We start from the raw sequence: 15421 nt of genomic DNA, 5'->3' as shown, positions 1-15421 counted from the left end.
GATAACCATCTTTAAATAATTGATAATCACTAACAATTTAAAATAAGTTAATATTTATTTTTATGATAATTTAACGTTAAAAAGTTGTTTAATAGGTTAGTAAAATATATTATGCTTGCTTTATTTTGATTGTTTGTTATAGAAGTTTTAGATTTAATTAAAGGAACTATATTTTTAAAAAAAATATTCATTATTGGATATGACCTTAACCAACCTAAAAATAAGTATATTTATGTCCGTCATTGTGGCACCCAACACATAAATGAGTAAACTAGGTTGTTTGGAAATCTACTTAAATATAAATTCCTATGTTATTTCTCTTATATCTATATTATATAAATAAATAATGGAAATTGATAAATTTAATTGAATTTTTTTCCACTAGTTATATTTTAATGTATAAATTAAAACGAAACTATTATAATTATGGAAACCAATTTTACATCCACACTAAATTTGTAGAAAGATCAAAAACTAGAATTAAACCTTTTTAAACTCTCTCTATATATATATATTCAAATTTCAATATAATTTATATTATGATGGATATTCGAAACCTCTAGTCTCTCCTTTTTCTTTTTCTTCTCTTTGATAAATTTGTTCTTTTGTCTCTTTTCTTATATACCTATTTTCTTTTAAATTCTTTCTCTTGATATCATGAGTTTGATTTCTGATTAAACTTTAGACAAAAATTACAATGTTATAAGTTCATGCGTACATTTAAGTTCACTAGTATGCGTAGATTTCTCTTCCATAACTATCAACTAATTAAATATTTTTATTTATCATTTAATTAATATCACATATTTACAAATACAAATTTTTATTTCATGTTATATTATAATAAATACTTTTTTTCATAATATGTTTCCTTATTTATTTATAATAAATAATTCATTTTCTAATTTTTTTCTTTTAATTTTTGTATTTAAAATTAATTGTTATTTATAAAATATTTAAATTTAAAATTAAAAAATTACAAACTATGTTAAAATTCACAAACTTCCCATTATGCTAAGAAATTAGAAATATTAACTTTCAAATATCTACAAACTAACATTTTTTTTTTAATAAGTGGAATAAAGAGCAAACCAAAACTAAACAAATTGAGAATAATTTCAATTCCTAAGTTTAGATCATAGAAGTTCCATCCTATTAATTTCTAGCACAATATTTTTTAGGACGAGGCAAGTTATTAAAATTATATTAGAAGGTGTAAAATGTGTAGAAGAAAAGTGAAAAGAATATAATAATAAGAATAATAAAAAGTTCTGATATATATAATCTTACATGATGAGAATGCGATGTATTGGCATGCATGGTATGGTAGAAGTATAAGAGGTGGGGAAAAAGCCATATACGTTGAAGGCGGCGTGAAAAGATCGAACCCATTTGCTTTGAACTCGTCAAATGAAAGCCATCACTTTTTTTCCTTTTTCTCTTTCTCTTTCTCTTTCTCTTTCTCTTTCACTTTCTCTTTCTCACGTCATTCACACCTTTTCCCACTCCATCTCTTGGCCATCATTCCACCCTTCTCCTTACTCATCTGCCACCTGTCTCCACCCCCTTTCCCCTCCTCTTCCCACCCATTCTTACTAATGCTTCTAATAATACTCTCAAATCAACTCCAACTTCCCATGTTATTCTCAAGAACACACTCCTCAATGCACTATCTTTCTTCCATGGATCATGCATATCCACCCACATCTAAGCAAAAACACACACTTTATAAAAACACACAAAATTCTATACCCTTGTTAAGCTCTCTTATTATAAACATTTTAAAAGTTCTCACAATTTTTTAATCATACAATAACCATTGACCAAGGCTCAACTTCAACCAACAAAGATGTTAACTTTTTATGTAATTAAACATATTAATTTAGTAAATACTTTTTAAAGTCTTAAATATTTAATGGGCTATCTCTGATTTATAAAATTAGAGACACCCTATTTAAATAATATTTGTTAAAAATGTCTATTAAGGTTCGAGGTCATTTTAGCGGATGATAATGGTTGTAGTCGGTTAGCATTAATTGTTATTTATGTATTCAAATATCAAGGAATAAATAATAATGGAAAATAAAATATTGAAAATATATTGTTTGTGAACATACTAAATTGTTACAACGAGGAAAACAAGAAACCAAGTGATACGAGAAGGATTTTATATTGAGTGTAGGGTCACATGTTTGAACGCAAATGAGAAGCAAAGAGAAAAGGCAACACTTTTTCAAAATTTAAAAAAGGTAATTTTTTTAAAAGGAAAAGACTTTGTAATAGAAAAAAAAGGGAAAGAGAAGAGAGAAAGAAGATTTTTTTTTTTTATAATTTTAATGAAAAAAAATAAGAGATGGTACTGTAGTGTAGTGTGTCTTTGATGCCTCACGTTGTTTGTGCTTTTTGCAGGGTGGGACTTTTTCTCCAGAGGGATTTTAGTGCAAGTGTGATGTCTGTCTACACTTGAAAAGTTGTCTTGTGTGGAAACAAATTCAGAAAGAGAAAGAAAGCCACTTTTTTGTTTATTTTCTTTTTCTCTGTGTAAAATATTTGATTTTCTTTTTTCCTCTGCTTCTGTTCTATGTAATGGGTGTTGGAGGAGCTTAGTTTCAAAGTGTGCAAAACAATCACCATCAACATGTCTGAGACAAAGAAGGATCCGGGTATCAGGCTATTTGGCCGGAAGATTCCGGTGCCGGAATGTCAGATTCCGGCCAACTCTGGACCCACGGTACATACTTCTTTACTGTAGCCCAAGATATATTTTAGTTCATATCTTCATGAATAGTGTTTTTTTGTGCTTTTATTCCTTGTTTGTTTAAATGGGTTGGACGTAAAATTGGATTTTTGTTTCTCTTTTCATCTTTGCTGTGTCTTCAGGGGTTCTTGATGTTTTTAGTTATGTTCTGGTTGGTCATAAGAGTTCATTTCAAGCTTCAAAACCTTGTGGAATTTGAAGGGTGGCGTTGCATCTTAATAAATAAAAGATTTTGTTTGGCTTAATTCAGAATAGTTGTGTGTGTATGTTTAAGGTTTAGAGATTTGATTTGTTTATACAAATTAAGGCGGTGTTGAGAGGAAGCAAGTTCTTATTCTTATGAATGTAGCTTTGAACTTGTTTCATTTTGAATTGGAGCATCCTTAACTGTTGGTTTCGTTTCATCTGAAAAACAAAAGCATTTTGTAACTGATTATTTTCACTAGATTGGATCTTGTAGTATCTGATATACTTTGGTCCTCTTCTTAGTATTGAAGGCATTTTATACACTAGTTTTGTAGGTGTTCTTTCTGGCGGTTTCTTTTGGCATTTATGTACAGTAATTGCTTTGAAGCCTTTACAGTTTAATAATGAAAGCCTATGTTCAAGTATATGAATTCAGTTGAATGCTTATGCTCATATTCTATGGAATAAACTGAATTTGAGACACAGTTAATATATAGGACAGAGTTAATAAAAGAACTACTGATCATGACTTACAAAACAGATTCATATTGTGTTGAGGTTTCAAAGAAGATTATTGTTATATTGATTGTCTGCTATGCGGTCATTTGTAGTATTTGATGGAAAATGAGTATAACGTGATCATTTTGTATCCTTTTGCTCTTTTTTTCTGCTTGATTTATCTGACTGGTTTAAATTTTTAGGATGCTTGCAGCAGCATAAAAAAGGCAGAACTGGAAATGCCTAGTGAATGTGGAGAAAACTCTGAAAAACAAGAAAAGTTTTGTGATTCAAGGGATAGTAAACAAGAGTTCCAACATAAAGTGAAGGAAAATGAGCCAATAGTAAACCCCAAACCAGTGGAAGATAATACGGAGAATGGTGATTCAGACCAAGATAAAGTCTTGAAGAAACCAGACAAGATTCTTCAGTGTCCACGATGTAACAGTTTGGACACCAAGTTTTGTTATTTTAACAACTACAACGTTAACCAACCCCGGCATTTCTGCAAGAACTGTCAAAGGTATTGGACTGCTGGTGGAACAATGAGAAATGTTCCCATAGGAGCTGGGAGACGGAAGAATAAACACCTAGCGTCTCAGTACCGACACATTATGGTCTCTAATGGAATTCCTACCTCCAGACTACAAACTGAGGACACATCTGGTTTCCAACATGTCACAAGTCTTGAATCCTCAGTTCCTTTCAGGTCTTCAGCAGATAACAACAGCACTGTTTTGAAATTTGGGCCAGATACCCCTCTTTGTGAATCAATGGATTCAATGCTTAATCTTAGAGACGAGAGAAGATGTGTTGATGCAAGTTCTATAAACCGTGTAGAGTATGCTGGGGAACCATCTTTATGTGGATCTTCTGTGACGAATAATGGTACTCAAGGAAATGAATTATCAGAACATAAGACATCAAATTGGTTACAATGTTACCCTGTTCCTCCATGGGTATTGCCTTATCCAGGTTGGAATAATGTGAATTCCATGGAAGTAGTTCATCAGTCTTCAGCACCAATGTGTAGTCCATACAACACTGGTCCTGCTGCAATGCAATGGTGTCCCACAGCAATGGTGGCAATTCCTGGCATGTGCCCACCAAGCATTCCTTTGCAACTTGTACCACCATCATGCTGGAGTGGAACACCACTTTGGAATGCTGGAACTGGGGCAGTGTCCATAGGATCCAATGCTTGCCTTTCGCCATCTTCCTCCACGAGTAACAGTTGCTGCTCGGGCAATGGCTCCCCAACCCTTGGCAAACACGCTAGAGATACGGTTTTTGCTGATGAAGAGAAATCAGAGAAGTGTGTTTTGGTTCCAAAGACCATCAGAATTGATGCCTCAAAAAGTCCTATAAGGGCTGCATTAACCATCCAGCATGATCAACAGAAATCTCTATCAAATGGTGATATTTTGAAGAAAATTGAACCAAAAGAAGGCAAAGATCGCATATTGGGTGCCTCTCAAATCTTGGAAGCCAATCCAGCAGCTATTTCTCGTGCTCATGCATTTCAGGAGAGCATTTAGTGATTTTCTGGCTTCAAGTTTCCCATTGCCATTTTTTTAGTCAAATAAGCTAGTGCATATTGCTGGCTTTTGTTTCACCTGCAGAAATCTAATTTGCAGATAGCATTATTGTGTAACTTTCAATGGTGTACTTGATCTATCTATATTGAAATATGTTCTATGACAATGATGGTTTGGCCTTTGCAACAATAAGCAACAATAAACAACAAATTGATAGGGCAACCCTTCTCATATAAGGCAGTGTATATGGAACTTATAGAATGTGTTATGAATTTATGCAGTCCATGTCCAGTGGTTTGAGATGGAGGAGTTAATGATTAATGATTAAATGGTATGATTTTGATTCCTTTTCTGAATTTAAGAAAAGAGCAGTGGTGAGTTGAAATTATTTCCTCGGAAAGCATTATCTAGTAGGTCACATTTGATCATGTAAGAAGTCTCTTTTACGCTGGTGAAGTCATTATCCTTTTTCTTTTTTGGGGGACACTACCCTACCTCGTTTTCTTTGTATTTTAATTGTGTAGCAAGGAGCAAGTCATAATTGGAATTGCTTTGAAGTGCAGTTCTAACCAGGCAAAGACTGAAGGTCCTTTTTTGCAAGTGCTTTTACTTTATCACTTTTTCCCATCTTTCTTGGTGCCATTTATCTTGTTTACTTAACCAAAGTTTGTATCTGTCTTAAAAGCCTTGTTTTAAGGCCCTACTTTTTACATGAAAAGATCCCTTTACCAAACGAATAGAGGTATCTTCTTTTAGGTAACACAACCTATGGAATATATGCTTTTTGACTCATGTCAAAAGAATGGCCAAACAGTCCATTCGACACAAAACATTCTTTTCACTTATTGAAAAATAAATAATCAAAATCATATCAATTCTCCTGCCTGCTTCATTGTAAGTAATCATAAGCTAAGACCATTTTTTTTTCATCATCAATCATGATGGGTCTTCTTTTGTGATCACACAATCTTATTAGGTCTGCCTTCAATTTCGACCTTTTCTTCCTGCATTCCCATAATGCATAATTTCTAACTGCAACCCATAATTTTAAAATATGACAATTTTATCTTTTGTAATCAGTTTTGAAAATCTTTTAAACAAACTTCATAAAAAGTTTGGAACAAATTTTTCAAAAAAAAGTTTTGAATTTTTTTTAGATCAGAATGATTTAGACACTGCATTATAAATCGAGCTTTCTAGAACAAAATTTCTCTAACAAATTTTTTAGAATATAATAAAATTTTCAGAACAAGTTTTCTGAAATATATATGATAGTTTACGGTTGGAACAGAGTTTTTTTTTTTTTGGAACGAGCTTTCTCTCTGCAGCTGTGGCGACGATAGTGGCCGCGACGGCAGTAATAGCGTGGTACAGAAGGTATGTTTGTCTTTTATTGTTAATATGGTGTGCAATTAGTAATAATAATGCTGTAGGTAGAAAGAGCCTCAATTTTGAATAAAAAACTTAGAATCCAAGATTGGCCATTGCATTCTGCACCCCTGTAGATCTTGAAACCCACAAAAATTGAATTTTAATTCTCATTCTAAAATATATAATATGGATTATGGATTCTGCAGAATTTATTTTTGGATCAATGTATTTTCGACACATTTTAGAATGTAAAATTCAAAATGTATTAATATATTCTAGAATATATTTTTAAATTTAAAAATACATTTTAAAATATATTATGAAAATATATTTTTGATTTGTACATTTTGAAACATATTAATACATTCTGAATTTATTTTGAAATTCAGAAATGCATTATAAAATGTATTAATAAATTTTAAAATGTATTTTTAAATATGAAAACGCATTTTTTGAATGTATAGTTATGAATTGTGTAATTTATAACCTTTATAGATCACCCAATTCATAATATAGTTGTTTTATAAACCTGAATCAGAGTACTTTTTACATTTCACCACTCCATGAATTCAAACAATGGGGGTGCAAAATGCAATGATCTCTAAGATTTTGGCACATAAATAGGTATGATTTACTCAGGTTTCACACTTAGTCAACGTAATGACGACGATTGCATTATGCACTCATATATATTGATATTGCACACCCATACAAATTAAATTTCTAATTTTATCCTTCAAAAATATTATTCCAAATTATACATTTCGAAATGTATTTTCAGATCTAGAAATACATTCTGAAATGCACAATTCAAAATGTATTAATACCTCCTGGACTGTAATTTTGAATTCAAAAATACATTTTGGAATACATTTTGAATCTTGAAATATATTTCAAAATGTGTATTCCAAAATGTATTAGTATATTTTGGTTTATACATTCTACAATGCATTTGTTGATCTAGAAATACATTTTGAAGTTGTATTATTAGGACTGCTCAAAGGAGTTGGAGCCTAGAGAACTATTGGGACTGCTCATCTACTTCCTTGGTCGGTTTATACTTCAGTTCCTCTGCAAACAAGCTCCTTCCTCTCCTCTGTTCACTTACTCCTCGGTCTTTCTTCACGTAGTCCAGACTCGAATGGTACCTATAGAAGGCACTCTGACGCTCAAGTTAGATTTAGTATTCAACACTCGGTATTTTGAGTACTGTATAATGACATACATAGTTCTTGAATTTTGTGCCTATTTATATGACTATGGTGGGCCTTTCTTATTGGGCCAGGTTAGAGAGCTTGGGTCATGTTTAGAAGTGTATTACCTATCTCTTAATTGTTGATTAGCCTCACTAATTCTGCTTAAACGTAATTGGATTTGTGGTGTCGGTCGGCATAACGATCAAGACCGAGACATGGTTTCCTTCGTACGAACCCTACCAGTACACTTGCCCTTAGGCTCGAGGATGGTTAATCTGAAGAGTCTTTGTCCGAGACTGATGTGATGATTGGGCTCCCCGAGATCTGACGTGATGTTGGGCGGTGCCTGATTGTGTGATGTGATGTGCATTAATGAGGGGTTTTTTTTGTCTCCATTTGAAGAGGACCATTGGATCGAGGAAGATCTAACGGTTGAGATGAATGTGACGCTTCGTCTCTCGAGCCCCTTCAAGACTATAAATAGTGGCCCCTACAGTGCCGAGTCATTGCTTTTGTTTGCTCTGACTTCCGAAACCTTCAATCGTTATGGCGCATTGCTTACCCTACATTCCAAAAGGTTAGTCATGTCTTCCTCCTCATCCTCCTCTTCTTCATCTCCCTCTGTGTTTTCTTCTTCTCTCGGTTCCTCCACGACTGAGCCCTTATTGGTTGGGGCAATTCAGACATTGCCCCCCTTTGGAGAATGTTGTCCGGAGGGACGATCCGGAAGGTGCTGCCGACCGGTCGGATTCCCCTAAGCAATCATCCCCCTCCTGGGGCTTGATTGGGTGGATCCTAAGGTAATTGAGTTTATCTCTTCTTTTTTGGATGGGGCTTCCATTTCCTCTTTCTTGAGGAGGTACCTGATCTTAAAGTTGGACATTAGCGATGACATTCAGGCCATTGAACATTGCCAACCGACCGATACCATATGTATGGGTCGGTCTTCCTCGGAGGGTCCATTCTTTTTTTTGTACTCTTGTCTTTTCTCTGATTTGCATGTCGCTCTTCCCTTTGATAATTTTATGATGGGCTTACTTCAGGCGCTGAACGTGACTCCCTCTCAACTTCACCCAAATACTTGAACTTCCCTTAAAACTTTTCATTTGATATGTGACACATTCCGTCTATCTCCTACTCCCTATACTTTTCTTAGTTATTACACCTCTCATTCCACTGAACCCGTTATCTTGCATTCCCTCATTAGTCGGTCGGGAAATATTCTTTTTAACACTTTTCACCACCTCTTATAAAAAATTCAAGGGTAAATTCTTCAAGATTTTCATTGAACCCGAGGGCACGAAGTACTTTTTTTTATGAAGCCAATTGGTCTAGGTTTCCTGTGTTTTGAACTAGGAATCCTACCCGGTTTAAGGAGTGGACCCGTCCGGCTCTAAGCAAGAGATATATTATCTTTTTCATAAGCTCCCCCGAAGGATCCCTACACAAAAGTTGTTAATTGTGTACAAGTCGTCTCATCGATGAATGGTCTTCCAAGGTATGTTTGCGTTGTCTTTTGTCTCGATCGATCCTTTAGTTTTGGACTAACGTTTTTTTTTCTTGATGCAGAAACGATGCACAAAGAAGTCCCTTAGGCGGACGATTTGGCGAATGCCTTTCGGGTAAGGGCTCTAGAAAGGGGTCGTGGCAGATGCAACATTGATATCGTTGTTGTCGGGAACGCCTCGGCTTCTGGCGCTGGTACCTCGACCGGTGCCGAAAGGAGTAGGAAGTGGCCAAGGGAGGCGAGCAACATAGACACCACCACATGTTCTCCGAGAAGCATGTCGACTCCTCCTCCTCGTCCTTCTCTGATCAACCTAGATTCTCCTCCTCCCGTCGATGATGCTGCCCATCCATCCACCATCGCCGTCTTTACCCTTAAGGCTTCAAAGTCCCCTTATCTCTTATAGGGGGTGACTTAAAATTTTCAAGGGGAGTCCAGGTCGGTTTGCCCCCCGCTGCTCAAGAGTTACTCAGTGTCGTTCCCGAAAAGGACCTGTTCTAGGGCAACATTGAAATGCTATGTTGGTGTCTCGTTATGATCCGACTGGGTGTTGACGCCCGGGGCCGAAGGGTGAAGGAAATCTCTCGCCTCGAGCATGAGTTAGCCGAGGCCTCGAGCTCCTTGAAGCAATATTTGGAGGCGAACTCGAATTACGAGAGATAGCTGAGACTCGGGCGGCTGAGACGAAAATGAGGTTGAGGGAGCGAGTGGTCGAGGTGGCCAAACTGAAGAAGGCCTTGGAGGAAGCCAAGAATGAGATCTCGGTGATGCGGGTAGAGAGCTCGGAGCTGTAGGATGAGAAGGTCGCAGTTGTGGCTGAGCTAGACAAGACCATGACGACACGTTGGTGATGTTGGGCTAAAGCTTCAATCAAACCGTCCAATAGGCTCACCTGCTCTACAACGATGGTGACTTCGATGCCAATATGGACATCTATGAAGGCCAGATGGTGCCTGTTGGCAAGCTGCAAGCCTTAAGGAATGCAACACGACCACCTCCTATCGAGGAAGTTGAAGACGAAGACCAATAGGTTTAGCCTTTAAATTTTTGTTTCCTTTGATCGAAATGTGGCTTTTCCTTTTGTACCCTTCGAGGCCGAGGTGTGACCTTCACCTTCTTTCTTTATCAATGAATAAATCGCTCGTATTTCTTTCACACTTTTTCTTTATAGTGCCTAAGTTAATAAATGTAACTTTAATAGTTAGCTAGTCGGAGTAACTTGAAATGATAATTATCTTTTTAAGTGTTTGATATTAGTCGATATGACCAATGTGTTTCGTGTGCTCATTTAGTTCAAGTCTTTAAGATATTGGCAGGAAATGCCGGCTAAGGCTACATCTTTGACTGAACCGTGTTTTTAGGTGTCGATAAAGTGTGTCAGTTAAGGCTACTTCCTTGACCAGTCCAAGTCTTTAAGGTTTCGGTAGGGTATGACGGTTAAGGCTACATCCTTGACCGAACCAAGTCTTTAGGTGTCAGTAGGGTATGCCAATTAAGGCTACTTCCTTGACCGAACCAAGTCTTTAAGGTTTCAGTAGGGTATGCCGGTTAAGGCTTCTTCCTTGACTGACCCGAGCGTTTGAGAATTGCGTGAACTTTGTATGCTTGCATATTTGAAGAAAAATGCCTCATTAAAACCTATCCATCCTCTTTAGAGAAAAAATGGTCGGGCGAGGAAAGAGTGCATAGATTTTATTGGTATTCAACTGTAATAAAACTTAAGGTGCGTGGCATTCCACGTCCTTGGTACAATTTTTCCCAAAACCCATTCTAAGTAGTACACCCCCCAGTTGCAGCCTCTTGGACCTGAAAGGGGACGAGAACTTGTCATCGTTCTTCCTTGCTTCGCTTCTCATCCTCCAAACGAGATCTCCCTTTTGAAAACTCCTCAGTTGGACCTTCGTGTTGTACCGCTTGGCTGCTTGGAGCTTGCATGCTGTTTCGTGGATCTTGCTTTTGTCTTGGAGCTTGTTGAGAAGGTCGAGTCCAATCGACAAACTCTCTTGATTTAGAGATAAATCAAAGAATTGCTTTTTAAGGGAAGGCTCCCCCACCTTGACTGGTATCATGGCTTCAGTGTCGTAAGTGTGTAGGGCGTCTCTTGGGTCGACGTTTGGGGCGTGCAGTGGTATGTCCATAAAACTTTGACTAGTTCTTCGGTCCACCGCCCCTTCGCCGTACCGAGTCACTTTTTCATCCAGGATGATTTTATTTTCCGCCTCGACCTGCCTGTTGGTTTGGGGGTGCTCGACCGAGCTTGTTATTGATTTTATGTTGAGGTCCTCTAAAATGATTGAAGTCCCCGGTCAATAAAATACCGACCATTATCGGTGATGATAGTTTCAGGGACTCTGAATCGGCACGCAATGCTCCTCCATACGAAGCTCTACATATTCTTGGCCGAGATGGAGGCAAGGGGCTCGACCTCGATCCACTTGGTTTAGTAGTCGACCCCGACTAGGAGGAACTTGGCTTGTCCTTTGCCCGGGCTGAAGGGGACGATGATGTCCATTCCCCATGAGGCGAACAACCATAGCGATATCATTTTGTGGAGTGCTTCGGGCTTGAGATGGGACAAGGGACCGAATTTCTGACACTTGATGCATTTCTTTATGTACCCTGTGCAATCGCTCTAAACGGTCGACCAATAGTATACGACCCTAAGCACCTTGACGGTCATCGTTCTTCCTCCTAAATGGCTTCTGCATACTCCCTCGTGGATTTTCCGGATGACATACTCTGCCTGCTCCTTGGTGATGCATTTACTAGCGGCCTGGAGTAGCCTCTTCAGTAGAGGTCTTGACGGATCATAGTGTAGCCTCAAATTATTTTCCTCCTCCGGCTTGCAGGTTCCGATCTCTAGGTACTGAATGATTGGAGTCATCCAGGTCTCGGCCTCAGTTATGGCTGTTGGGTTTAATAGTGCCAAAGTTCAAGAGGGGGGGTGAATTGACCTTTTAAAACTTCTTCGCAGAAACAGTGTTTAACCCAGTTTTACAGAAAATAAATCGATTTATGTAAAAATGAACAGATTTATTTCAGCACTGTTTTTGTTTGAAAAGCTTTTAATTCAGCAAGATTAATCACAAGATTATGCAGTGAGAATTTCCAGCAGCACACACAGATATCAGATTTGAAAAACAGTGAAACACAAAAACAACAAGCTTCAATTTCAAGCAAGTGATTAAGGTTCAATTGATAGTATGCTAGTTAATTGAGTAATCTTTGCAAACAAGCTGTTCCTGTGACTTTTAACAGACTATGAGTGTTCTTCTTGATGTCAAGAAATTTCCAGAAATTAAGAACAATGAATCACAAAACAGCAAGTTTCAATTTTAAGCAATTTGTTTAAGGTTCAATTAATAGCATTGACAGATTCTTGAATAGCCTATCACAGTCAATCTGTTCCAATGGTTTTAGCAGATTATGTATGTTCTTATCAGATTCAAATACCTTTTTCAGAAATCAAGAACAGTATGCACAGTGCCCAGAAAGAACAGATTTATTTTCAATTGAACAGATTTATTTCTTTGCTGTTTTATCAATTATGCAGAAACGAAATTGCAGAGTGAGGGAGAGAATGAACACACACAATTATACTGGTTCACTCAACCCGAGCTACATTCAGTCTTCACCAACAACAGGTGGAATTCACTAACACACAGTACAATCAAGTACACTTCCCACTGTTCTTGAAACCTACAAGAACTTAGGTACTCTTGCTGAAAAAACCTATTTCAGCACTCATACACACACATCCACTCTCCAAGAACACCTATCAAGAAGAGGATTCAACCAAACTATTACAAGTAATAAGAAATGAAACGACTACACCTGATTGAGGTAACAAAGATCTGCCTTAAACCAGTAGGCAAGATTGCTAGAACAGTAGCTGCACCTCACACCAAGCTTTTGGAACCAAACCAAGAACAAGCACTTTTTGATTTTTGAAATCTTTGAAGAACAAATGCTAATCCTTGAAAACACTTAACTTTCTGCTGTTAAAACTTGTTTTTTGCAAAAGTATAAACTGTTTGAATCGTTGTTAAACTCAGAAAATAAGTTTGCATTTTATAGAAAGCCAGCTTATAACAGAATTTCGAAAAACAGTTAAAGCTGTTATAAAATGAACAGATTGAAAATAAAATAAACAGATTTATTTTCAAAAGCAGTTAGAGAATCTGTTAAGTGAGGAGACTTAGTCAACCATTCTGGTGCTGAGATAAAACTGAAAAACGTTTAAGTATGATATGGCACCAGAGGCAAAAAAGAATCTATTCATTTACAGATGAACAGATTTATTTTTCAAAACGAAAACAGAGGAAGTTTAACTATTTGAAACTCAGTCGTTTTGAAAAGAAGAAGACTTAGTCAAAATACCTGATGCACAAAATCCAATTTTTACAAGACTTTAGTCAAGGCATCAGTGAAGAAAATGAATCTGTTTATTTAGAAAAGAACAGATTTATTTTTATGCAGTAAAACGTGTTTTTGTGTAAAACATGTGAAAAACAGTTTTAGAAAACTTATGCTTGTTCTTAACACATGGCCAGTGGTTATGAGGTGAGATACTCAGCAAAAAGCTACTCTTAGACAACCTCTAAGCACTAACTAAGACACACTTAAAGCAAAGCAAAAATACATGAAAAGTACATAAATGTCTTCATCAAATACAGCATACAAGTCTTCATCAAACACAATCTTGAAGGGGCAGCAGCCATCTTCAACAATCTCCCCCTGTTTGATGGAGACAAATCCCCATAGCTAAACCTCATAGCTTTGTTGCTTTAAGCACTTGTACTGCACCAGATTTTAAACCAAAAAAGCACCTGCACTGCACCAGATTTTAAACCAGAAAAAACAGCAGTATTGCATAGCATATGAATTGATTTAAAGGTGCAGAATTAACTCCCTGTTACAGCTAGCATCACCTAGCTTGGTGAGCTATTTTTCTCCCCCTTTGGATTCATCAAACAGCATATAAGCATAGGGAATACAGGGGTATAAAGCAGAAATTATAACCATAATAGTTTAGAACCAGAAAAACCAAATTGTTCAACATTACATAAACTTGAAAACTGATAAAGAAAGCATTAAAAGCAGAAAAACTACAGATCCTTGTAGTAAAGCTCTGCAAGCTGTGCCTGAACTCCTTCAATCTGATGATCAAGGTGTTGGAACCTTGCATGAGTAGCCTCAAAGTGTGTCCTTTGTTCTGCAGACATGACATCAAGACGGTACAACACTTGCCTCTCAAACATAGACATTGGTTCTCCACGGTATTCTGGACTTTGATAGGCAACTATGGCATTTGCAACAACTTCCTCATGTTCAGATTGGGCAGCAGGAGAGTCATCATCCATAGGAATAGCTTCATCCTCATCTTCATGTTCTGCTTGAGTGTCCTTCTCCTTGAGAACCACCCACTTGTTTTCAATTTTGTGAAAACCCATTTTGGTGAGAGTTGAAGTGTCAATCTCACTTACAGCTTTGATAGGGTCATTTCTCTCATTTGTAACATCAATACCAAAGTAATCAATTAATTTGGAAACAAGAATAGCATAGGGAAATCTGTAATCAGCCAACCTTTTTGACTTGAGCATGTGTTCATTGACAATGAACACCCAGTTTACCTTGATCTGGTTCATGATGCAATATAGGAGAATGAGATCCTCTTCATGTAAGACAGCATGGTTTGTCCCTCTAGGAATCAGTTGCCAAGCTATGATGTATGCAACTAGACGTGGAGTGAGGTTCAAATGCCCTGCATGGAATCTGTTTATGCTTTCTGTAGGATTCCTCATGCAACTTTTGTAATATTGCAGCTTGTTGAATTCTGAAATTCCACTGGTGTTCCCTTTCCCTACTTTCAGTCCAGCATATTTTATTCCAGCCACAGAATTCCACACCTCACTTGTGATCTTCATCTTTGTCCCTTTCACATAAGAGACAACATTCTTCCCATCCAATGTGAGGTTAGTGTAAAACACCTTAACCAAGTCAGGATAGACATTACCCGTTAATTCCAGCATCTTTTTCAGTTTCTGGTGCTTCAACACAGCCCTTGTTTCTACCAATTTTTCAGATTTCAGCCAGTTGAAATCCAGCACCTTGGGTATATTGATCTGCTTCCTGCTTGTTTCATGAATGTAGGCATTGATGCCTTCTTCATTTCCAGCGAACCATCCTTCTAACACACCTTGAGAAGTGGTTTGCTTTCCCTTGCCTTTCTGTTTTTGTCTTGAAGACGAAGCCATGGTAACCTGAATTCTTTTCTTGATTTCAAATGGTGAGAATAGAAAGAGAATGGCCAATGTGGGTAGCAAGTATTCACACAGATTTATAGCAGAATAAATGGATTGATATG

The 15421-nt window shown here is 37.0% G+C and overlaps 1 protein-coding gene across 1 annotated transcript; it reads left to right on the top strand.

Annotated features, from left to right (window-relative positions):
- The first annotated feature begins 2126 nt into the window (after positions 1-2126).
- Positions 2127-5160, top strand: LOC137813808 (cyclic dof factor 1-like). Its single transcript, XM_068616241.1, has 3 exons — positions 2127-2249; positions 2410-2731; positions 3646-5160. The coding sequence occupies exons 2-3, from the start codon at positions 2639-2641 to the stop codon at positions 4978-4980; spliced, it is 1428 nt and encodes a 475-aa protein (XP_068472342.1). The 5' UTR covers positions 2127-2249; positions 2410-2638; the 3' UTR covers positions 4981-5160.
- The last annotated feature ends 10261 nt before the right edge of the window (positions 5161-15421 follow it).

This window comes from Phaseolus vulgaris, chromosome 1 (assembly GCF_000499845.2).
Source record: "Phaseolus vulgaris cultivar G19833 chromosome 1, P. vulgaris v2.0, whole genome shotgun sequence".
In the NCBI taxonomy this organism is placed as follows: domain Eukaryota; kingdom Viridiplantae; phylum Streptophyta; class Magnoliopsida; order Fabales; family Fabaceae; genus Phaseolus; species Phaseolus vulgaris.
This window is presented reverse-complemented; position numbering and strand designations above follow the sequence as displayed.